The 24,686-nt window shown below is 39.3% G+C and overlaps 1 protein-coding gene across 1 annotated transcript in view; it reads right to left on the bottom strand.

Annotated features, from left to right (window-relative positions):
- LOC124545159 (enhancer of rudimentary homolog) overlaps positions 1-24,686 on the bottom strand; it is a 73,044-nt gene that overhangs the window by 7,766 nt on the left and 40,592 nt on the right. Inside the window, exon 3 of the mRNA XM_047123993.1 lies at positions 22,859-22,979. Coding sequence (XP_046979949.1) covers positions 22,859-22,979 — 121 coding nt within the window. The remainder of the gene's footprint in view (positions 1-22,858; positions 22,980-24,686) is intronic.

Raw genomic sequence — 24,686 nt, 5'->3', positions numbered from 1 at the left:
GTTTTTAGAGTTGTGTTTTTGTCATATAAATTACTGAGTCTCTTAGTAAAGTTGGATACTAGATTAATTATGTCAAAGTTATTTCCAATAGCTGTCTACCAAGAAATATCACAGGGATCAGGTATAAGCTCAGACATATTCACACATTTGAAATCTCTAAAAGTCACCACTTGCTGTTTGTTCTTTAACCACTGCAACTTGTAAGTCATGAATATTACATCATGAGCAGACAAGCTAGGTGCAGAAACATGATTGGTGTGAAGTACTCTAATTGGAGATTTGGTTCGAATATATCGACTGACATAATTGCTGTAAGTGTACATACAAAGATTCCAGGTTTGGAAGTACAGATTCAAAGCTAGAGATCTATCCAACTTTAGGTAGATTGTATATTACACAGGTGACACACATTCTAGTGAACAGTTTAATATCAATGAACATGTATTCAGGCTGTTTTCCTCATTTTTAGATGCGAACATGACCTGGGGAACAGATTTACACATACATATGCTGCCACACCTCCCCAATGTCTGTTACGTCTATCACATCTCACAAAAATGTAAGCATCAAGGCTTACATAACTGTAAGAAATACTCTGTTTTACCCTTGTATCCAGCAAGAGTAGGACATGACAGAAGAGGTCCTGAAACATGCAGCAGAAATCAGTGAGGTAGGCTGGAAAGGACTGCAGATTTGTGCGAGCAAGCTGTAGCATAGAACTATCACAAGCACTTCTGCACGTAAAAGGGACAGCTTCCATGGAGTCAGTCATAGTGCAGCCTCATAATAATGATGATGAAATCCAGTGAGACTAGTTTCACATCTAAAAAGTAATCAGAAGATTAAAATCAATTGCAAAATGATTGAGACAAGGTATTTGTTATGCATATGCAATACCTAAGGATAACAATTACAAATAACTTGAATTGCAATGATCACACAGAATGTGGCGGGGAAGGTGAACCAGAGAGTGTGTTTTACTGGCAGAATACTTGGAAGATGCAACAGACCTACTAAAGAGACTCCCTACACTATGCTGTCTGTCCTCTTCTAGAGCACTGCTGTGCAGTATAGGCTATTTACCAGCTATGACTGATGAAGAAAATCAAAAGAGTTCAAAGAAAGGCAACTTATTTTATATCATCACAGAACAGGGATGAGAACGTCTGGATATGATATGCGACATGGGGTGTTTCTCAGTGCGGCAAAAGCTTTTCACGGAATTTCAGTCTCCAATGTTCTTCTCTGAATGTAATAATATTTTATTGATACCCTCCTACATAGGGAGAAATGATCATTACAATAAGAGAAACCAGAGCTCACAAGGAAAGATTTAAGTGTTTGATTTTCCCCAAACTATTCGAGAGTGATATGGAAGACAACTACTGCGAATGAAGGTGGTTCGATGAACCCTCTACCCGGCAGTTGAATTACAGAGTAAACAAGAGATGTAAACAGACTTCAGTTATTGACATCATTTGACTTTAATTGAAGAAATGCTTAACAAGACATCAAATACAATGTAAAATTCATGATCAAACATGAAAGTTCTCACTGAACAAGGAAGAGACAGTTTACTTCTTTTGGCAAAGATCTACATTTGAATCAAAAGGGCTGTTTTTATAGTGACAGGTCTGTGTTGCATGAAAATTGAGATTCATTTTATGTTTTGTACTTCAAGCATGTGTTTTCCAATTCTTGCTGAATAAAGCTTTGTTACTTTCAACAAACTAAAGTGATCCAATATGCCAAACTGACGAAGGGCAAAGCAGATGAATAACCGAAGTACAGTGGTCTATATGGATGGCTTTGTAATATGCATTTCTCATAGCTCTGTTAGTAAAGCTAAGCTTTAGTTCATATGGAGAGTCTACTATACTACATCACACCATTAAACCAGACATGATATACTGTGCAAACATTCTTTGTGCTTGTGAGGCATACTGAATGTAACCATAACCTATTTTGTTTTTATTTTTTCATCAGTTTTACTACGTAGTGTTTGTCATTTCTGGATTATTCTGGATCCACAGGGATCAGGTATAAGCTCAGACATATTCACACATTTGAAATCTCTAAAAGTCACCACTTGCTGTTTGTTCTTTAACCACTGCAACTTGTAAGTCATGAATATTACATCATGAGCAGACAAGCTAGGTGCAGAAACATGATTGGTGTGAAGTACTCTAATTGGAGATTTGGTTCGAATATATCGACTGACATAATTGCTGTAAGTGTACATACAAAGATTCCAGGTTTGGAAGTACAGATTCAAAGCTAGAGATCTATCCAACTTTAGGTAGATTGTATATTACACAGGTGACACACATTCTAGTGAACAGTTTAATATCAATGAACATGTATTCAGGCTGTTTTCCTCATTTTTAGATGCGAACATGACCTGGGGAACAGATTTACACATACATATGCTGCCACACCTCCCCAATGTCTGTTACGTCTATCACATCTCACAAAAATGTAAGCATCAAGGCTTACATAACTGTAAGAAATACTCTGTTTTACCCTTGTATCCAGCAAGAGTAGGACATGACAGAAGAGGTCCTGAAACATGCAGCAGAAATCAGTGAGGTAGGCTGGAAAGGACTGCAGATTTGTGCGAGCAAGCTGTAGCATAGAACTATCACAAGCACTTCTGCACGTAAAAGGGACAGCTTCCATGGAGTCAGTCATAGTGCAGCCTCATAATAATGATGATGAAATCCAGTGAGACTAGTTTCACATCTAAAAAGTAATCAGAAGATTAAAATCAATTGCAAAATGATTGAGACAAGGTATTTGTTATGCATATGCAATACCTAAGGATAACAATTACAAATAACTTGAATTGCAATGATCACACAGAATGTGGCGGGGAAGGTGAACCAGAGAGTGTGTTTTACTGGCAGAATACTTGGAAGATGCAACAGACCTACTAAAGAGACTCCCTACACTATGCTGTCTGTCCTCTTCTAGAGCACTGCTGTGCAGTATAGGCTATTTACCAGCTATGACTGATGAAGAAAATCAAAAGAGTTCAAAGAAAGGCAACTTATTTTATATCATCACAGAACAGGGATGAGAACGTCTGGATATGATATGCGACATGGGGTGTTTCTCAGTGCGGCAAAAGCTTTTCACGGAATTTCAGTCTCCAATGTTCTTCTCTGAATGTAATAATATTTTATTGATACCCTCCTACATAGGGAGAAATGATCATTACAATAAGAGAAACCAGAGCTCACAAGGAAAGATTTAAGTGTTTGATTTTCCCCAAACTATTCGAGAGTGATATGGAAGACAACTACTGCGAATGAAGGTGGTTCGATGAACCCTCTACCCGGCAGTTGAATTACAGAGTAAACAAGAGATGTAAACAGACTTCAGTTATTGACATCATTTGACTTTAATTGAAGAAATGCTTAACAAGACATCAAATACAATGTAAAATTCATGATCAAACATGAAAGTTCTCACTGAACAAGGAAGAGACAGTTTACTTCTTTTGGCAAAGATCTACATTTGAATCAAAAGGGCTGTTTTTATAGTGACAGGTCTGTGTTGCATGAAAATTGAGATTCATTTTATGTTTTGTACTTCAAGCATGTGTTTTCCAATTCTTGCTGAATAAAGCTTTGTTACTTTCAACAAACTAAAGTGATCCAATATGCCAAACTGACGAAGGGCAAAGCAGATGAATAACCGAAGTACAGTGGTCTATATGGATGGCTTTGTAATATGCATTTCTCATAGCTCTGTTAGTAAAGCTAAGCTTTAGTTCATATGGAGAGTCTACTATACTACATCACACCATTAAACCAGACATGATATACTGTGCAAACATTCTTTGTGCTTGTGAGGCATACTGAATGTAACCATAACCTATTTTGTTTTTATTTTTTCATCAGTTTTACTACGTAGTGTTTGTCATTTCTGGATTATTCTGGATCCACGAGTATAAAAATCTAGTTTCCAACATGAATATTTCAGAACTGTGTTTTCACAAAAGTTTCAATTCTTAAACCAGATGACAATTCAATGTGCTGGTTCTGCACCGTCTTAATAAATTTCTGGTCTTACTGTAGAATAAGGAAACAAAAGAAAAATTTGGAGTAGGTATTAAAATCCATGGAGAAGAAATAAAAACTTCGAGGTTCGCCGATGACATTGTAATTCTGTCAGAGACAGCAAAGGACTTGGAAGAGCAGTTGAACGGAATGGACAGTGTCTTGAAAGGAGGATATAAGATGAACATCAACAAATGCAAAACGAGGATAATGGAACGTAGTCGAATTAAGTCAGGTGATGCTGAAGGAATTAGATTAGGAAATGAGACACTTAAAGTAGTAATGGAGCTTTGCTATTTGGGGACAAAAATAACTGATGATGGTCAAAGTAGAGAGGATATAAAATGTGGACTGGCAATGGCAAGGAAAGCGTTTCTGAAGAATAGAAATTTGTTAACATCAAGTATTGATTTAAGTGTCAGGGGGTCGTTTCTGAAAGTATTTGTATGGAGTGTAGCCATGTATGGAAGTGAAACATGGACAAAAAATAGTTTTGACAAGAAGAGAATAGAAGCTTTCGAAATGTGGAGCTACAGGAGGACGCTGAAGATTAGACGGGTGGATCACATAATTAATGAGGAGGTATTGAATAGAATTGGGGAGAAGAGGAGTTTGTGGCACAACTTGACAAGAAGAAGGGACCGGTTGGTATGACATATTCTGAGGCATCAAGGGATCACAAATTTAGCATTGGAGGGCAGCATGGAGGGTAAAAATCGTAGAGGGCGACCAAGAGATGAATACACTAAACAGATTCAGAAGGATATAACCACATTAAGAAATAACGTGAGACCTAGATAAAGTACTCCATAACGTTTCACTTAAATTGTTTTGTGGAACTGTTTATTGAGTTCAATAACTCTGACTTGACCTCTTTTAACTCACTTTAATTGTATATTGTACCTCTGCCCTTGTGACCCAAAATGCTTTGAGGGTCTCTGCTGTAGGTCTTTATTTTAACCATCCCAGTGCTGCCAGGTTTTGGCTTGCAAAGCCCAGGGTTCCTAGACTTGGGATATCTGTATGGCAAGTCACATGTGCTCAAAATCTCTATTTATATTTTATTGACACCTAATGAACACACAGTGGAAATTAAAGAGTGCAATGTGACATGAATTCCATATAACAATGACTCTTGTGTCTTTTTTTCTTCTTGTCCAAAGACTGTATCAATGCAACTCTCCACACTACTCTATGCTGTGCAAGTCTCTTCATCTCTGAATAAATGCAGCAACACACATCTATTTGAACCTGTTTCCCTCTGCAGTCTTCCTCCAATACTGAACTGGCACTTCCTTGATGTCTCAGAATACGTCCAATCAACCTATCCCTTCTTTTAGTCCATTTATGACACACATTTCTTTTTCCTCAATTCTGTTGAGTACGCTCTCTCTAGATATGTGATCTACTCACCTAATCTTCAGCAATCTCCTGAAGCACCACATTTCAAAAGTTCCTATTATCTTCTTGTCTGAACTGCTTATGGACCACATTCCATTTCTGAACAAGGTACACTCCAGACAAATGCCTTCTTAATATTTAAATTTATATTCAATGTTAACAAATTTCTCTTCTTCAGAAACGCTTTTCTTGCCATTGCCAGTCTACATTTTATATCTTCTCTACTTCGGCCATCATCAATTACTTTGCCACCCAAATAGTAAAACTCGTCTACTACTTTAAGTGTCATTTCCTAATCCATTTCCCTCACCATCACCTGATTTAATTAAACTACATTCCATTATCCTTGTTTTGCTATTGTTGATGTTCATCTTATATCCTCCTTTCGAGACAGTGTCCATTCCGTTCCTCTACTCTTCCACGTCCTTTGTTGTCTCTGATGTAATTACAATGTCATCAGTAAACAATGTTTTTATTTCTTTTCCCTTAACTTTAATTCTTTCTCCAAATTTTTCTTTGGCTTACTTTATCGCTTGTCCAATGTACAGCTTGAATAACATCAGGGATAGGCTACAATCCTGGCTCACTCCCCTCTCTCTCACTGCTTCCCTTTCATACCCTTTGACTCGTAACTGCTGTCTGGTTTCTATACAAGTTGTGGATTACCCTTTGCTCCCTGTATTTTACCCCTACTACCTTCACTATTTCGAAGAGTGTATTCCTGTGTACATTATGTAGTGTAACTTAGTTACACAGGTAAATGTGAATGAATGATCTGTGTGTAGTGTAATTGTAATGTATTGCATGAAATTGTCTTTTAAATAGATATTGGTTCATTATTTTTATCATAGATCATCTTACAATCCTTTACACTGTAAAAATGTTAACACAGACTTATTACACCCACCACTTCAATGTGCTATATAACTGATTATAATTATTTCCTTATTTTGAAGTTACGTTAAGCTACAAATATGTTATTGCACAGCAAAGCAGAAACAACATATGAACATGATCTCTTTTGATCTCAGGATTTGAAACTTTGGGGTTCTGTACATATATTTATTGGTAACAAGACTACTACTTATCCCTTACGGCAAGGCTCCCCTGACCCATGATTGTGGATGACTTTCCCAAAATCTACCCATTTTCCTAGACCTCTCCAGTCCTTTACTTCACCCCTCTTCCTTCCCCTTCAACTCTTCTACCTGAAGGAGAAGCCACTGGCCCCGAAAGCTTGCCAGTTAGAACTGTCCTTTATGTGTGTGTTCTGCTGCCACATGGTAAGTAGATTTTTTATCTACCCAATTAAATAATTTATTAAAAAAACAAAGACGCTGTAACTTACCAAGTGAGAAAGCACTGGTAGAAAGACACAATAAAAAAACACACAAACACACACTCTTTCCTGATGAAGCAACCGTGGGTTGCGAAAGCTTGAAATGTGTGTGTGTGTGTGTGGTGTGTGTGTGTGTGTGTGTGTGTGTGTGTGTGTGTGTGTGTGTGTGTGTGTGTGTGGGCACGCGCGCGCGTTTTTATTGTGTCTTTCTACCAGCGCTTTCTCACTTGGTAAGTCACAGTTTCTTTCTATCATACTCATATCATTAATTTGAACCCAACAATTAAATAATTTTGTCAATAATTGGTTGTTTTCGTTGTTATATGTAATGTAAGTATTGTCGTGAGAATAAATTACATTGGTAAGACACGTCATGGAGATAGTGCCAACAGATGTCAGATGATCATGGCACAAGCGAAAGTCTGAAAATTGGACTGAATTGTGATAGTGATCTTTTATTTATGTATTACTTGCTGTTGTTACAGTTGACTTGCACCCTAGAAGATACTGCAGTCCATGTTTCACACTAGCTCAAGCTCAGCACTACAGAAGGGTTGGAAAGGGGAAACAGTGATACCAACTAGACAGAATTAGAGGAATGCAGGGAGGGGCCCTGTGAGTGGGCTGTGAATTACATCATGTTACCAATCATGGGAAACTACACACTGTACTTTGGCATTTTAGGAATATCTGCCAACTTTAAACTGCACCCTGCCTAGATCCATTTGTAGTCAGAATTCAACTGAATTTAAAACTGGACAAATACTCAACAATAGCATTCACTTCTGCAAGGACTGGAAAAAGTCTAGATAGGAGCCAGTGGTGTACTTACGTATTTCATCCTACAATGCTATGACACCCTCCATGACATATGATGTGGACGGGAACAAAAAGGAGGGGGGGGGGGGGGGGGTGAGCTGCTGGCTCTACACAGCCGATGAGAGAGAGGCAGGTAGATGATAAGTTTGGAAGCAAGAGACATTGTAACATCCCCATGTCAGCATACAAGTGAAATCCAATACATACTCAAATAAAAAAAGCAGTGTTCTTAAGTCCCATGGTAACTACCTCAGAAATTGCAAAATATTTGGAAGAAACAGCCAAATATTTGTGACAACTTAGACATAAATTTCACAGCTACACTATTAGGATGATTAAAAAAAAGTGATACCTCAGACTACAGTGATAGTAAGTGGATAATGTAGAAAAGGAAATGGTTGGCAAATTAATGTAAACCATTTCTTTTTACTTATTTTATTTCTCCTTGTATTATCAGAATGTAGACAATCAAAATACGGCAGAAATTTAGAATAGGTATAATGTTTCAAGTTTTAAATGGATACTTTCTGCCAACAGAACAGTCTGCAATTCTGACTAATCAGAATATGTTAAAAATAAGTTTTTCATGAACTTCTTGGGGGAGGGGGGTCACATTATAGTCACATAATTATGGTAGATATAGTAGCTTTGGAGCTGCTGGCTCAATTATCACTAGTAGCAACATTTATTTTTACTAAGCAATGAAAAATCCAGGATAGAATGTAACAATACAATGAAAAGGTTAGTTGCTACTCACCATATAGTGCTCTTACTGAGTTGCAGAATGACAGAATTAGCTTTTGGCCAACAACGCCTTTGTCAAAATTAGACAGCTGCCAGTGACTGGTTTTTGTGTGTGTGTGTGTGTGTGTGTGTGTGTGTGTGTGTGTGGGGGGGGGGGGGGGGGGGGCGAGGTGGAGCAGAGTACCACAATCCACACCTCAATAGGTTTGGGTGAGGAAGCACAGTGTATTAACCTTTCGCACGAAGCTAATCTTCGGCTGACAAATATGGTGCAGCCATGTCAGTTTTTTATTGAAGGTGAGTCCCAAAACTCTGAACTGCTCAACAACGTTCATGTGCTGGGTACCCAAGTAGACTTCTATGTAGGAATGAACCATGGTATGACAAAAGAAATGAGAAATGTATGACCTTTCTTTTCATAGGAGATAACTGGAAGCAACGGAAACTGTCCAATTCAGGCCCTTTGAAAGCCCACCTGGAGCCAGCAATTAGCCACAGTTACAGATTGAAAAATATTTGAGTGGGAGGGTAACTGCTGGTCTAATGGATGTCACTATGCCATCGATAGCAATAACAGGGTGTATATGTGGACGAGGAAAAAAATTCCCAGATTTTCTGGTTAAAATATACACTTTCCCGGGTGAAAATACACTTTTTCTGTGTTAAGAGACAGTATACTTTCCGTCGAAAGTCTAAGTTTTAAGAGAGACTCAAACACTCTGTGGTTTAAGAAATTCATTGTACATTTTCACACATAACATAATTCACCTTGCATAAAAGGAAATTTACTTTGAAAGTGATGTTTTCAAAACCACCACTCACAATATTTTCCTGAGACCTGTTAGAAATAGGTTCGTTTCAACAGTTGCCAGGAAACAGGCGTTACTGCGCATGCACAGCTATAAATCTTAAGAAGCCCATTCCTAGGTATAAAGCATTAAGAGATCTTACATTCCGTCACACGAAATCTCAATTTCATAAACCATATTAAAATACATAGTTCAGCTTGAAGTGTACATTTATATGTCCAGATTCACAACGAAGTAGGCCCCAATCTGACATTAAACTTTTCAGTGTGGCTTTTAGGACGTAAATTTTCTTGGAGTACCTGTATTGTACTATCTCATGTTTGGTTCTTTATTATGGCGTAACGACATATGTGCCATTTGAAATTCACCGAACAGTTGGAATGGCCAATACTGTTGAATGAAACACTTCGTTTCAAATAAACACACTGCGTCAGCGGGAAACATAAATAAAAGCCAAGTTTCTTAAGCAAACTGACAAAAATAACTTCATTGTTCTGTAAGGTGATTACTGCTGAATGCCAAAAGTGTGGAAATAAAATAAAATCAGAAAGCAAACTAATAACATATTTTAGCAGTCTGTGATTATGTCAATGTATTTTAATTCACTTGATAGCTCCCAGACACAGAAGTCGGGTTTTGTTTTCATTTGACATGGGAACTGTAAACGAAGAGGAAACAGCAAAAACACTAAATGTAAACAAGGGGCATGAGGAGACTACCCTCTCCTGCCCACAATAACTCAGACTGCCCTGTGCATGCGCAAATCTGGCACCTTGGGCGTGCCAGAAAATTTTTCCCGGTTAGCACCTGGTTGCTTGCTGCTACTGCTGATACAGTTAACAACCACACTTCAAGCAGCCAGAAGTGAGAGAAGTTACTGTTCACATGCAACTCGACTGTGCATGCACTAGCAACTGCTCAAATGAACCTAATGTGAACAGTTGCGACGTCACACTCATCGCAAGCAGTTTGCTGTTATGAAGTATTACATAGTCTTCATCCTCAGGCCTTTGACACATTTTGCTGTTGCAGACACTTGTGCTATTATCATTCTGCAGTAGTGGGATACAGTAACATTCTTTATCAAAGTATCAGTTGTTACAAGTCAAAATTACAAAAATTTAACAGAAAACTAAAACAACAAAAAACTCCTGGAATTCTGAAAAATTCCCTTTCTTCCCAGTTTTCTCCCAGATGAAAAAATTTCCAGTTTTTTCCTGGCTTTCCCTGTTGTCCCAGTGTGTATACACTCTAAGGAAACTTCACAAGGAGCCCTTAGGATCAATGTTCTCTTGGACCAATGGGAGCTGAGTAATGTGTTAACTCTACCCCATAACAACTGGAGAGCTAAAAACTGACAAACAAAAAGCAGTAACGAGCCACAAAACCCCAGTTATGGAAGGTAAGTAAAATCTGATGCCTGCCATGTGGTGGTGTAAATCTTTCATACGTCAAAAAATATTTCAATGAGTAGTTGTTTAGGCAAAAAGCTTGTCAGACAGCTTTTTCCAACCTGACAAGATTGTCATTTTGATGGACCCTCAAAGCAAGCACACAGATAGAGGGACAATAAGCCCTGTGATTCAAGAACTCACCATGATTGTCACGTTACCAGCCCTTTAAGCAATTTGCAAACACGTTGGTGAGGCTAAACGGTCAGCAGCTATTTATGGATGTCAGGTTTTAGCTCGTTCAAGGATTATAACAACAGTATCTATCAATTGTGAAGGGAAAACACCTTTGGCCAAACATGGTCAAAGAGCCTGAGTCTGTGAGTCACATTCAGGTGTTGGATTATCTAATTAAGAAGTGGATCAGGGCCTTGTGCTGTGGCTTGAGACATGTTAAGAGCCCAAAGCAATTCCCAGGAAGCAGGGAATCCCATTATATGATTCAGGGTTAGGGAGGGGATGGGAGTAACTGATATGGGGATGTCTTCAAATTGTCTTTTATGCATTTGGAAGGTATCTGAAAAAGGACACCAATGCTGTTGCAAAGTGGACTGCAAGGCGCTAACCAAGATATAACACAATACCATCTTGAAGGAGAAGACCCAGGACAGTTGTTTATTTTTAACTACCCAGTAGACGACTGAATTTGACCCACCACCTAGACTGAAGAGCCATATGGTCCCAAAGAGAAGACATAGCACTCCCAGCACTCTTTCTTACTGAGTTTAATTAGGCAGCAGGCATTTGCATGGAGCCACTTAAAAGTAACGAGGACAGTCTGCGAAGGATGTCTCTAGACTATCCCGAAGCACTGTTGCGATGTCTTTCATCCAACACACTATCATCCCCTGGGGGGAAGGGGGCCAGTAGATAGGGAAGCAGTTCCAGTAATCGGGGACAATTTTTCTGTGATCATGGTGATGGCAGAGGTATTCAAGTGCCAGCCCAATGTGGCAATTGGTCAGTCAAGACAATGTCAAGGAATGACAGGAACACCAGAAAGTGATTGCTATCACAAAGATCATCATATAGTATCCATTGTAGCAGAGGTTTGAGACTGAGGGAAGAGATCATAAGATTGATAGATGAAAAGGTGTATGGGTGGCACTAAAATGTACAGGGATACCATGATTGAGACGACGACAGACCAAGATCAGAAAGAAGTTGGTCAATCATAAGGCCCTTGGCAGGTGATGTGGTACTTCCTTATGGGATGGTGTGCACTGAAAACCTCAAGTAGGAGAATGGAAAAGGATACCTATCAGGTTAAGATAGTGACATCACTGTATATAACTGCCCTGGGTGGGGTAAATAAACATTATAAATCGTAATCACTGGGATCATTCACACTCACACTCACACTTCTATAATTTCCAACGTGATGCAGAAAGAGCCTACTCATTGAAAACATCTGCGTGAACCAATGTGCAGACCCCTGCAAACGCTATCAGACAATCTTGAAGGGCTGGAAAATGGTAATCAGTCAAATGCTTTTCTAGTAGACCAATAAAGATCGCAGGACACGAGAACAGCTGCTACAGTTTTAGTACACAACAATAATATCTCTTGCTTTATGATGATATGGGCATCATGGTTAGGCATGAAGTGGCCAAGAAGACAGGTCAGTAGGTGTGGAACAATATTGACAAACATAGGTTTGAAGTTTTATTGTGTGGCGGGATCTGACACTTGCATGGGCACTCGAGTAGCCTAAAACAAAAAAACTCTTCATTTTATCAACAACTACTTTAGAGGCTCGGGACTCTTATGAGGGCTTATCCGCTGTGAAAGTAAAAACTGAACTGGAGTGAACAGCCCTGGGATCTGCTGTTCCTTCAGCCATGGCTGTTGCAGGCCACTGGTAGATCCTTTCAGGAGACTTGTCAAAAGAGAGCCATGTCACTTATAGTCACTGGTGACGTATGGGTGCTACTCAGTCAGAGCAATAGTCACCTAGCATGATGGCCACTACCCTGAATCCTGGCATGCCCAGTGCAGCAGTAGGTGTACTCCTTGGTATCTGCAGGGAGATAACAGCTTTGGCATCAATAGTGTGATTCCTGCATTGTCAGGAGGCTACCATCTTGCACGTACCTGAAACACTCCCACAAACTTTCCACACACAGCCTGCACTTCTGGAAAAATTTGAAACCTAGAGGTAAACCTGGATGTGGAAATCAAATACGAGTTAATCACATTGAGTGTCTTAACATAACATTGGGGAAAAAAGTGGGAAGAGCCATAATCAATGTTCTGTAGGCAAGCCATGTTGTCAGTAATGAGTTTGTTCTACAAACTAAGTCTGAGAAAAGATATAGTCAAAGTAGTTTGCAGCAAAGGAATGAAGAAGGTATTGCAATAGTTTGGGGATCCAGGATCACCAAGCGCATATTCACAAAAGAGTTCTGAGACACTTGAAAGTGGATTAACTCTTTTACTGACTATCTTGAGCAATAGTTTGCTAAATACTATCCCAAATTAACTTGTGGACATGTCTTCCCTTTTGTTTCATGCAATCTATCAACAATTTTGTCCTCTGCAATTCACCAAGGTACCATTTGCGTCATAGATGTCTTTTACATCCATTTCTGTGGATTTTCTTTAGTAAGCTGTTGTTTCACAATGACTCAACAGGTCTGCATTGACTGCACAGCTACTTTCTTTGCTAAAATTGCAAGACACATGGTAGCAACACATTTCAAACATTCATCAGCTGTTCAGACCTGCAAATACTGGGAATGATAATACAGGGTTTGTATAAAAAGTAATGAGACTGATTTTTTGCTGACGCAATTGTACTTCACAGCACGCACTCACCCGGGGGGATTAGTGGCTGGTGGTTTCTGGCCGAAAATGTGCAGCGTGCCAGTTGCTTGCAGTCTCTTGTCTCGGCAGCATCATGCGTTGAGTGGACACATCACAGTCGTCGGCCGTGGCACAACATTCAGCAAACAATCGAGCAACGATACGCCATCAAGTTTTTTGTGAAACTAGGAAAATCTGATATTGAAGCATTGGAAATGTGTCAACAAGAGTACAGCGATGATTGCCTGCCAAAAGCCCAGGTTTTCAGGTGGGTGAAGAGCTTTAGAGAGGGTCGGGACAGTGTTGAGAACGAGGACCGCTCCGGACACCCATCAACCAGTAAAACTGATTAAAGCATCAACCGTGTGTGCGTTTTATTGAGCACCAACCGTCGGACGAGAATCAGGATGATAGCAGATGACCTCGGACATGATAAAATGACACATCATGATCACCAAAGAATTGTCGCTGAGGAAGACCTGAGCCAAGATGGTCCTGAGGATTTTGTCAGACGTTCAAAAGCAAGCAAGAGCCTTGTAGCTGATCCGGTATTTTTAGATACATTATCACCAGAGACGAAACCTGGGTGTTTCAGTATGACCCGGAGACAAAGCGCACGAGTGCCAAATGGCACATCACAGCGTCCCCACATTCAAAAAAAGGCTCGCATGAGCAAATTGAAGGTGAAAGCCATGCTGATTGTGTTTTTCAATGTCAGGGGGCATGGTTCATCATGAGTTTGTGCCCCCAAGGCCGAACTTTCAACAGTGCTTTTTATTGCAAAGTACTCACGAGACTGAAAGCCATGTCCATCGCATAAGGCCAGCCATCACCAATGATTGGAAGCTGCATCATGACAACTTGCAGAGTCAAACCTGCTTCATGGTGGCAAGCTACCTGGCCAAGAAAGGGGTTCCAACAATTCCCCAGCCCCCTAAACTCCCGAAGTGGCCCCGCCACCAGACTTTTATTCCGCAAACTAAAAACTTCCCTGAAAGGACCGTCATGGGACCCTGGAGGAGGTCCAAGCTGCCACAATGAAGGCTTTGGAGGCCATCCTGGAGTCAGTGTTCAAAGCTGCATACGAAGTGTGGAAATCTTGCATGCTGTGGGTTGTTTACTTTCAAGGGTCGTGCAATGAAGAGCAGTAAGTGGTGGTAGCAATATCCACAATAAATTTTGATTCACAAGCTCAGTCTATTATTCGGCAGTGAGCAGCTAAGACGTGGATAGCAATGTCAGTTCTGACAAACAGAATGGAATTAGTTTATAACATACAGTCAAGAGGAAGTACGACCAGTATGAAGTTCCAGGCAAGCACTACAGAAGAATCTGTAACTGAAACAAAGCAAGTGTCATCTCTCCAACTTCGAGGTATGCTTCATTCAAGACCTCCACCCCTTAGATTGTCAGTAAGGCGTTTTCTAGAAATCATTCCACTAATATAGATGAAATCCAAGCTGAGCAAACAGTGCAATATCAGCTCCTAAATAAGGGGATCGATCAGAAAACATGTAAGGAAAGAAACACGATACTAATATATAGACTGCAATGCTACTTTGTATGTACTACCTTGCTTCAGAAAATATCACACAGTAAAAGATCTGTAAACTACGCTTGCATTAAAATAACACAAATAAATGTGTTTTAGTTTTTCTCACAGCCTGAGATGTCTAGTATATCTCAGTATTATAAAAACATTTGTTTGTGATACAGTTCAGAACATTACAGCAAAGAACCCAAAAGTTGAACAGAAATCTTTATATATTTCAGAAAGGTGTACATAACATAATTAAAAAATGTGAATGTTTCTGAACAGTTCTCTTGCTAAATATGTTTGGTTTAGGGGTTAGTGACTTGGCAGACAATATTAATAGTAGCAGACTTTCTACAAACAGTACAGCTACCTGTAATGAAGTTTTGTCTGAGAAAAACTGGGCAAATACTGAATCAGGGCTTAATTAGATTTCAATAAGGTGCAGTGATTAGGAATTTGCTTTGAATGTGCACATCGCAAAGAAAAAGTGTAGCATCCTATAACTACATTATCACAATGAATCACAATGGGAATCAGTGCACCCATACAAACACCTATTTGCATAAAATTGTTGATTATATGAAATGGAATGATCACGTAAGGCAGAACAGATGTAAAAAATTAGAGGAATATATTGCTGCAGTATCCTTTAACAAATTCCAAGCTTGAGTGTGTTGCGTTTCTAAGAGGGAAAAGCTTCTATTCATAAATCAGCATGGATTTTCAATGCATCACTTGTGCGTAACAGATTGCACGCTTTAGGGCAATTTCACCTCGAATTATACATTGAAGACACTATTTCAAAGTTTCCGGAAAAAAGTATGTGTGATAAAGTTATTTGTGGTGCATATCAGCAACTCAGCATCTCTGTCATATGGTGAGTAGCAACTTTCCTTTCATAATATTGTTCCTGTACTATGATTCATGATTAATAAATACACACTTCTGAGCCTTTTTTTTAAAAAAAATAAACTATGAAAATTCGTAGCTTTTTGCAAATTTCAAAATTATGTTTTGAAAATATAAATAGTTAGTCACAGGTTGTTAACTGTCTTGTGAAATGACAAAGCAGAAGGGCTGCTAACTGTCAGCTATGACAATAATGCATGAAATTCTTAAACTGTCAAAATATTTGTACATAAAGAAGAAAGAATCTCAATCTTTTTGGTTATCTAGAAATTTTTTTCTCCAAAACTCACACCCTAAATGTTCTATGAATTTCAGGGTACATTAGTTTGGTCATTGTACTTAAGGACTGTAAAATCAGAGTGGGCAATAATTGCCCGTACAAAATGTGAGAAACTTTTTAGGTAGACCTAGCTCAACTGTGAAGGTCAAAAAATCATGGACACTCAAATATTTAAAATGATTGCTGATTTTAAGTCAATGTCATGCAAAACTGGTACTTATGGATCAAAATAGTTACTTTACAACATTGTAAATGGGTGAAAAAACAATTCATAATTCTGTTCGAAAGCATTTTATAACAAAAATGATATACACTCCTGGAAATGGAAAAAAGAACACATTACACCGGTGTGTCAGACCCACCATACTTGCTCCGGACACTGCGAGAGGGCTGTACAAGCAATGATCACACGCACGGCACAGCGGACACACCAGGAACCGCGGTGTTGGCCGTCGAATGGCGCTAGCTGCGCAGCATTTGTGCACCGCCGCCGGCAGTGTCAGCCAGTGTGCCGTGGCATACGGAGCTCCATCGCAGTCTTTAACACTGGTAGCATGCCGTGACAGCGTGGATGTGAACCGTATGTGCAGTTGACGGACTTTGAGCGAGGGCGTATAGTGGGCATGCGGGAGGCCGGGTGGACGTACCGCCGAATTGCTCAACACGTGGGGCGTGAGGTCTCCACAGTACATCGATGTTGTCGCCAGTGGTCGGCGGAAGGTGCACGTGCCCGTCAACCTGGGACCGGACCGCAGCGACGCACGGATGCACGCCAAGACCGTAGGATCCTACGCAGTGCCGTAGGGGACCGCACCGCCACTTCCCAGCAAATTAGGGACACTGTTGCTCCTGGGGTATCGGCGAGGACCATTCGCAACCGTCTCCATGAAGCTGGGCTACGGTCCCGCACACCGTTAGGCCGTCTTCCGCTCACGCCCCAACATCGTGCAGCCCGCCTCCAGTGGTGTCGCGACAGGCGTGAATGGAGGGACGAATGGAGACGTGTCGTCTTCAGCGATGAGAGTCGCTTCTGCCTTGGTGCCAATGATGGTCGTATGCGTGTTTGGCGCCGTGCAGGTGAGCGCCACAATCAGGACTGCATACGACCGAGGCACACAGGGCCAACACCCGGCATCATGGTGTGGGGAGCGATCTCCTACACTGGCCGTACACCACTGGTGATCGTCAAGGGGACACTGAATAGTGCACGGTACATCCAAACCGTCATCGAACCCATCGTTCTACCATTCCTAGACCGGCAAGGGAACTTGCTGTTCCAACAGGACAATGCACGTCCGCATGTATCCCGTGCCACCCAACGTGCTCTAGAAGGTGTAAGTCAACTACCCTGGCCAGCAAGATCTCCGGATCTGTCCCTCATTGAGCATGTTTGGGACTGGATGAAGCGTCGTCTCACGCGGTCTGCACGTCCAGCACGAACGCTGGTCCAACTGAGGCGCCAGGTGGAAATGGCATGGCAAGCCGTTCCACAGGACTACATCCAGCATCTCTACGATCGTCTCCATGGGAGAAAAGCAGCCTGCATTGCTGCGAAAGGTGGATATACACTGTACTAGTGCCGACATTGTGCATGCTCTGTTGCCTGTGTCTATGTGCCTGTGGTTCTGTCAGTGTGATCATGTGATGTATCTGACCCCAGGAATGTGTCAATAAAGTTCCCCCTTCCTGGGACAATGAATTCACGGTGTTCTTATTTCAATTTCCAGGAGTGTATTTAGAATATTTATGCCCATTTTTCTTTTTATGACATTATTCACAAATTATTATTGTCTTCTGTCATGATTTTACATCTTCATTACTGCCCATGAATTAAAATTGTCTACAACATAAGACTGCAATGTTGAAAAGAGCTCATTTGCTTTTTCATCTGCTTGTCACCGAACTTGTATAGCCAAGCTGAATTTGCACACGGACAAAGATGATTCAACAAGAGCAGTACTTGAGAAATGGGAACTGCACACTGATCTTTTGATTATGGCCATTTGAAAGCATTAGCAGGACCATGAGCTGGCATGAATGAGACGGTTATATCTTGCAGCTCATAAGAGACTTATTATCTGCCCCACACACCAATGATTGACATATACACAAGAAATGAAGTGGCTCACTACAAAGTCTTAATGTATAGTCTGGTCTCAGCATTTGACAAGGAACCATTTTTGCAATGTATGTGCCATGCCATGACGCAAACCCAGTGGTGATTTGATTGAATGCTCTGCTATCAAGGTTTCATAGCAAACCTTTCCTGTCTCTTTTTAAATGGAATTCCATTAATATACTTTCATTTAGAATCAAGAGTTTCACGTTTGTTACTAATGCTGATATGGTGTGGATAAATCCAGTAACATCTCTATACCATCAAAGGCTTCATGCTGGAGATTGAATCTCTTTGAAAAATACCTCCTACCCCCTCACATGCACTTTTTCCATAACCTGTTACTGAAAATACCCTTTTTTTGTCTTAATTCCTGCACTACAGTGTTGAACAAGCTGATAAGGCTGAAAGTTGTTTTTAAAATGAGATGCTGCACCAACAGTTACACACACATTTAGGAAATGCATGGCCTCTAGATGTTATGTTATCAATTACCATGCCGACAGTGTAACATGCATGTGCACTGTCATGAATGAGATCATAACTGACGACAACAAAACAGCGTGATGTTCCAAGGAAGTGAGCAACACATGTGAGTATTGATACCTGTGATGTGTGCCAGTGGTAACTCTGCAAAGCAACAGACCAGTTCTCAGCAACGCCAAAATGAAGAACTAATGTGTCAGTATTCTGAGAAGTGGCCGATTTTATTTCTGTTATGGCCCCTCTGAATCCTCTGGATATGTTAGTGAGCTATTCCTTCATGACCCAATGCCTAGCATCTGCAACAAACTTCTCTAACTCTACTGGCTTCTTCACTAACCCTCCTCCCTCCTACAATACATAGGTTACATCATTGTCAATATCCTGAAGGTGTAATGCTTCAACACTCATCACTTCAGCACCACAACACATTGCACTCTCGAAACCAACATTTATCTTGCGGCTCTTCACATATGCACAAAAGCATCAGGTCCATCCCTGTGTACTTCTTTCCTGTGACACTGTTTATGGCAAAACAAACGAGTTCCAAATTAATGAAGTAAATATGTGTGCATACTTCCTTGACTGGCTGACATTTCACCCATTTTTCCAGTTTTTAAATTCAGGTTCTCCTTTTTCATTAGCATATATGCTTCTCTTATTGATCTTGTCTTTTTTTTAACTCTTTCATCATTTTCACTAACAGAGGTATCAGCCTGGTTAGGACTTTGCTGCTGCAATCTTTGTCATCACTTAGATAATATTCCAGAGCAACAGTATGCTTATCGCCTTGCAACGGACACCCACAGTAAGAATCTGGGCAAGCCGAATAGCCTTCCTCATTCTTTATTAAGAAATGGGTATGTATTGCTGTATCTGCTGCTTAGAGTAGCTACCTGGTATCAGTGTCAGCAACTGTACCTTCTCAGTAGAGGTGAATGCTGAGAGAGCAGTTTTCACGTTTTGAAACCAAACATCACATTTTGTGCGCATATCACTATCTACAATATAATGGAAGGAAACATTCCACGTGGGAAAAATTATATATAAAAACAAAGCTTGTGTCTGTATGTGTGGATGGATATGTGCGTGTGTGCAAGTGTATACCTGTCCTTTTTTCCCCCTAAGGTAAGTCTTTCCGCTCCCGGGATTGGAATGACTCCTTATCCTCTCCCTTAAAACCCACTTCCTTTCGTCTTCCCCTCTCCTTCCCTCTTTCCTGATGAGGCAACAGTTTGTTGCGAAAGCTTGAATTTTGTGTGTATGTTTGTGTTTGTTTGTGTGTTTATCGACCTGCCAGCGCTTTTGTTCGGTAAGTCACCTCATCTTTGTTTTTATATATAATTTATCACTATCTACAGGTTCTGCACCAAAGGCATCAACATTATACACTTCACAAAGTTTTTAAGATGTTGCCTGTGTAAAACTTGTTTCAATTTCTTCCACTTTTCTTTTTACATACTATTTTCTTCTCGTGCTTCTTACCTTTCCTGGACATTTAAGGAGGGATATAGCAGGGGCTACAGCAGAAATGCTAACATTCAACACACCAACAACTTCACACCCACAAATACAAACATCTGCACTGTCTTCTTCAGTTTCACTTTCGGGTGATGGTGACTGTTCAGGTCAGTTGTCACTAAATTTCTCCTTTTAGTGAGTGTAGCAATTCCTGCAAATTGGATGTGACACTAATACCATCACTTGAGGACCAAGATATTTCTGCAATACCTCTGACGTATTTCCAACAAATGTGAAGTGTTTTTCACTTTTCTTAAACATCACCTTTTTCTGTCTTTTTTCATAGTCCACACACCTCACTCTTTCACTACTGTATTTCCTCACTGACATTGTATCTAACAAAAACTTCAAATCAAACACAAAACTCAATGCAGAATGGTTTATGTGCAAGTTCTCACTCATTTGTAATAAACAGAGGAGCACTGGAAACAGTGTTACCAACATGCATATTTTACACTAGAAATTCAGTGGTGTGAAATATACAGAATGTTGAAAAGTTTTTTTTACACAGAAAAATATTGCCCACTGTTTTTGCACTGTCTACTAACATATTAACCAAACAATATTTTGTTTAGCTCTCAAAAGTTTTCGGTCGCGGGTTTTTGAGTAAATAATTGGTAAATATTTACATAATACAGAAACCTGTAACAGAGAAGATAATGTTTATAATTACATTAATAGTATCTGGTAATATGACAAAAGACATCATTCTGTGACTTTCCAAATAAGAAAAAAAATGGTAAGTGAAAAAATTAACTTACATTTCATATTTTCGTCTTAAATTTGTAAGTTTAATGAAGTCAATAAGCGTGCAGGTGTCAACTAAATTTCAGCACACTAGGAGGGAGCATTAACGCAAAACATCTGCCAGGTGTAGAGTAGTTTTGGTTCATTAGTCATATTTTTTTTGTTCTCTACTATTTTAAGAGTTATTGAAAAAACATTTTTCAAAGGGCCATACCACTTACAAAAATTAAGGTAAAAAAATACTTTATTTCTTAACACTTATGACATAAGAGGTCTAATATATATTTTTCCAGAAAAATTCATGACCACAAGTTGACATGACATGCATGAAATCACCCTATATCATGTGGGGCATGAATGTAGGCCAATAAGCAGATTTTATAAACCTAGATTTTCAGTAATTGTGGTAGTAACATTTACACTGCAGACATAATTAAGATTTGAACACACTTAATAAGTTTACAAGTATGTGGCTTGGGATGAAGAGTTGTTGAGTCATATAACTGAGTACACTGTCAGGGACTGCTATTTTTCATCAGAGATCAGGGTAACATCGAGAGTGTCCATGGAAATGAGAGAGAACTACTGTCTTTCTCCATGTACATTACCCATCAATCTGAGACTGTATGCTGATGCCACTGTTACTGCTATATGCGACAGGAGGGATTTTAAACGACTGACAGAATCTCTGTTTGGTATGATGAATGGCAGTTTGTGCTAAATGTATCTAAATATCAGTTAATTGGGAAAGATAGGAGAAACATTACTGTAACATTCAAATCCAGGATAATGCTATGCTGCTTGATTCACTCATAGGTGTAATGTTGTGAAATGATACATACTGGGACAATTACATAAGGTCTGTTGTAAAGAACATGAAAGGGAGAGTTCTGTAACTACTTACGGAACACATGCACTAACAATTCTGAAATACTACTCCAGTGTTTGAGAACCCCACTAGGCAAAATTAAAGGAATACATAGCAGTAATTCATACGTTTGCCGCTAAATTTGTTACTGACTGGTTCCAAATCCTTGGGAGACGAATATCTTTTTGTAAAATGTTATTGAAGTTTAGAGAGCCATCATTTGCAAGATGCTGCAAAACAATTCTAATGTCTCCAATGTTAACGCTGTGCAAGGAAAAAATAAGAGTGTTTAGGGCTCATAGAGATATAAGATAAAGACAATTATTTTCCCCCTTCATGCATGGAAGAGGAAAAGAAAGGAAAAGAAATAACTAGCAACAGTGTGAAGTATCACTTGCTTCGCAGTGTTCAGTTGCTTCCAGAGAGAGAGAGAGAGAGAGAGAGAGAGAGAGAGAGAGAGAGAGAAGATGCAAGTCAATGCACTTGCCAAATAGATTTCTTCTTGATTATAGATTTCTTCTCAATTACAATGAAGTTTGTAACTGCTCCTCTTAAACAATCTGAGATTGGAGATGCTTTACTTTCACACTCTAACTTCAAACAACCTTCACAGATGTTTAGCAACACACAGGCAATCCACATGAATGCTTTATCAAAAATATGTCGAGTAAAACATCACTCAATTTATGGAAACATACATGGCACTTGTGCTTACCAGTAATATTCATTTTTACAACATGATATATAGTATTACTGAATACTGATGACAGAAGTGATGAACATACTTGCAAATTTTTAAACAGTAAAGTGGTAATGACAGAACAAAATTAAATGGATTTTACTATCTATCTACCAAACATTTTAAGTGATTATTCGTTAGAAAAGGAGGCAGATGAGAAAGATGGAAAGCTAACAGAGTTGAAGAGAGCTTTGAAAATCAATTAAATAAAATGTAATATACTTACACAAGGCATGAGAGGTCAGTCAGTTGGTCAACAAAATCAAATAACTGGCTTATGTCGTATGTGATGGATGGAGTGTTTGGATTTTGCCTCTTCAGGTGTTCTTCATAAATTTTGCACACCCCTGATAAAAACAACCAGATAATGCTCAGAGATATAATTTAAAGGAAACTTTACTTAATTTAAATTCTTGACACTAACACAGAAGCAATAGAAATCATGTACCTAAAAGATAAGGCTTCATTCAAGTTTAAAAGTAGTATTTTTCAATAAGAGAAGTTTTTACAACAAAAATAACAAATTAAATATACAAGAGTACATAAATACATGGAATATAATATGCAGTCACGAACAAGGAAAATCCTTAAAGAAATTGCTTGCAATGAACAGCTATGATTGTAATCTTATGTTCATTTTTCAGCAACATCTATTCTATCCTATGAGTAATTTACACTTCACTTCAGTATGGTATGTGTTTCAGGCACTTTCTTACATCATTTAACAACACAAACTGCTCACACAGCTTACTTAGGATCATCCTGTCAGTTCTGCCAGTCAATACTAAAATGGCCAGAAGTTCTCATTAGGCTTTAGAGCAACTGTGAGTCAGCCACATGACTTAAGTAATTCCAATTTATAAAAATAAAACTTGAAGTGCATCATCAAGCAAAAATCAGAAAAGTCACATATAAATTGGTACATCATATGCAGTACAGAACAAATCACTAATCAAAAGGTTCCAGTAATCATGACACATGGAACTGCAACTGGTTGACCAGGATCATATCACAAAAACAAAGTCCATATTATGACACTCGCTACACAAAATGCCACTGCAGGAACATTCCATACGTCTAAGTGATTTCCATAGCTATCAATGAGTAACACGATTCAACACTCATGCTGTTCTTCCACTGTTCTAAGAATCCAATCGGGGTTTGAACACTACTACTCATAGATGAGAGTCCAGTATCTAAACTCACTGTCATTGCAAGAATGAGCATTGTTTCATGTTCGTAGGTTCACAACAAACTGGAAGACAGAAATTAAAAGATTATAGATGCCTTTGAAATGTGGCATTACAAAGAACTGTTGTGTACCAGATAGTTTATACACAAATGTGGACTTTTGCAGTAATCTCCCTGTAATGGTTGAATTATTCTTGGCTAATTAATTGAGTTAATATGTTCATTCTGAGGTGACATTTCAACTAGTTTCTTGTCGTTTATCTTCTACAAAAAATGTCTGGATCTTGTCTGACTATTATTTATTCTTTCTGGTAGTATCTTTCATTTCCAAGAGTAACACCAGGATAGTAAATTTCAAGCCCTCCAAAGTGAGAGTCGTGTTAGAGGAATGGCCACATGTTTATTTTTGACAGAGTAATCAGAGTACACACTTGTTAAATTTTTGGTATTTCATTGCCCCAAGTTGACCTGAAATGGAAGCCTTCACTTTTGTTCATTAGACTTTCATGTAATCTTATTTATATCACTTTCTTGATTATAGAACACAGGAAACCCATGATACAATGTAGCACCCTTCTATTTTTGAAGTTCAATGTTAGTCCCTCACTGATGCTGTAATATACCACCACATCAAGTTGAACCCCAGAATTTTTGAGCTACTGAGTTAAGGTGGAGACAGTGGTTGGCGTAAAGACAATATGAGGCAATGTAAAAAGTTTCTGATCACCAGTCTTTGCACCAATGTCCTAGATTAAATTCCAAACCTCTCTGCAGTGTCTCATGAAGAGAGCACATGTGACTGGCACTGCTGTTGGTGATCCGCCCATTATACGGGGACGTTAAGCTCAGTGGCTCCCTTGGCA

This window comes from Schistocerca americana, chromosome 8, assembly GCF_021461395.2.
Source record: "Schistocerca americana isolate TAMUIC-IGC-003095 chromosome 8, iqSchAmer2.1, whole genome shotgun sequence".
Taxonomy (NCBI): domain Eukaryota; kingdom Metazoa; phylum Arthropoda; class Insecta; order Orthoptera; family Acrididae; genus Schistocerca; species Schistocerca americana.
Note: the sequence above shows the minus strand (reverse complement) of the source record. Positions and strands in the feature narration are given on the sequence as shown.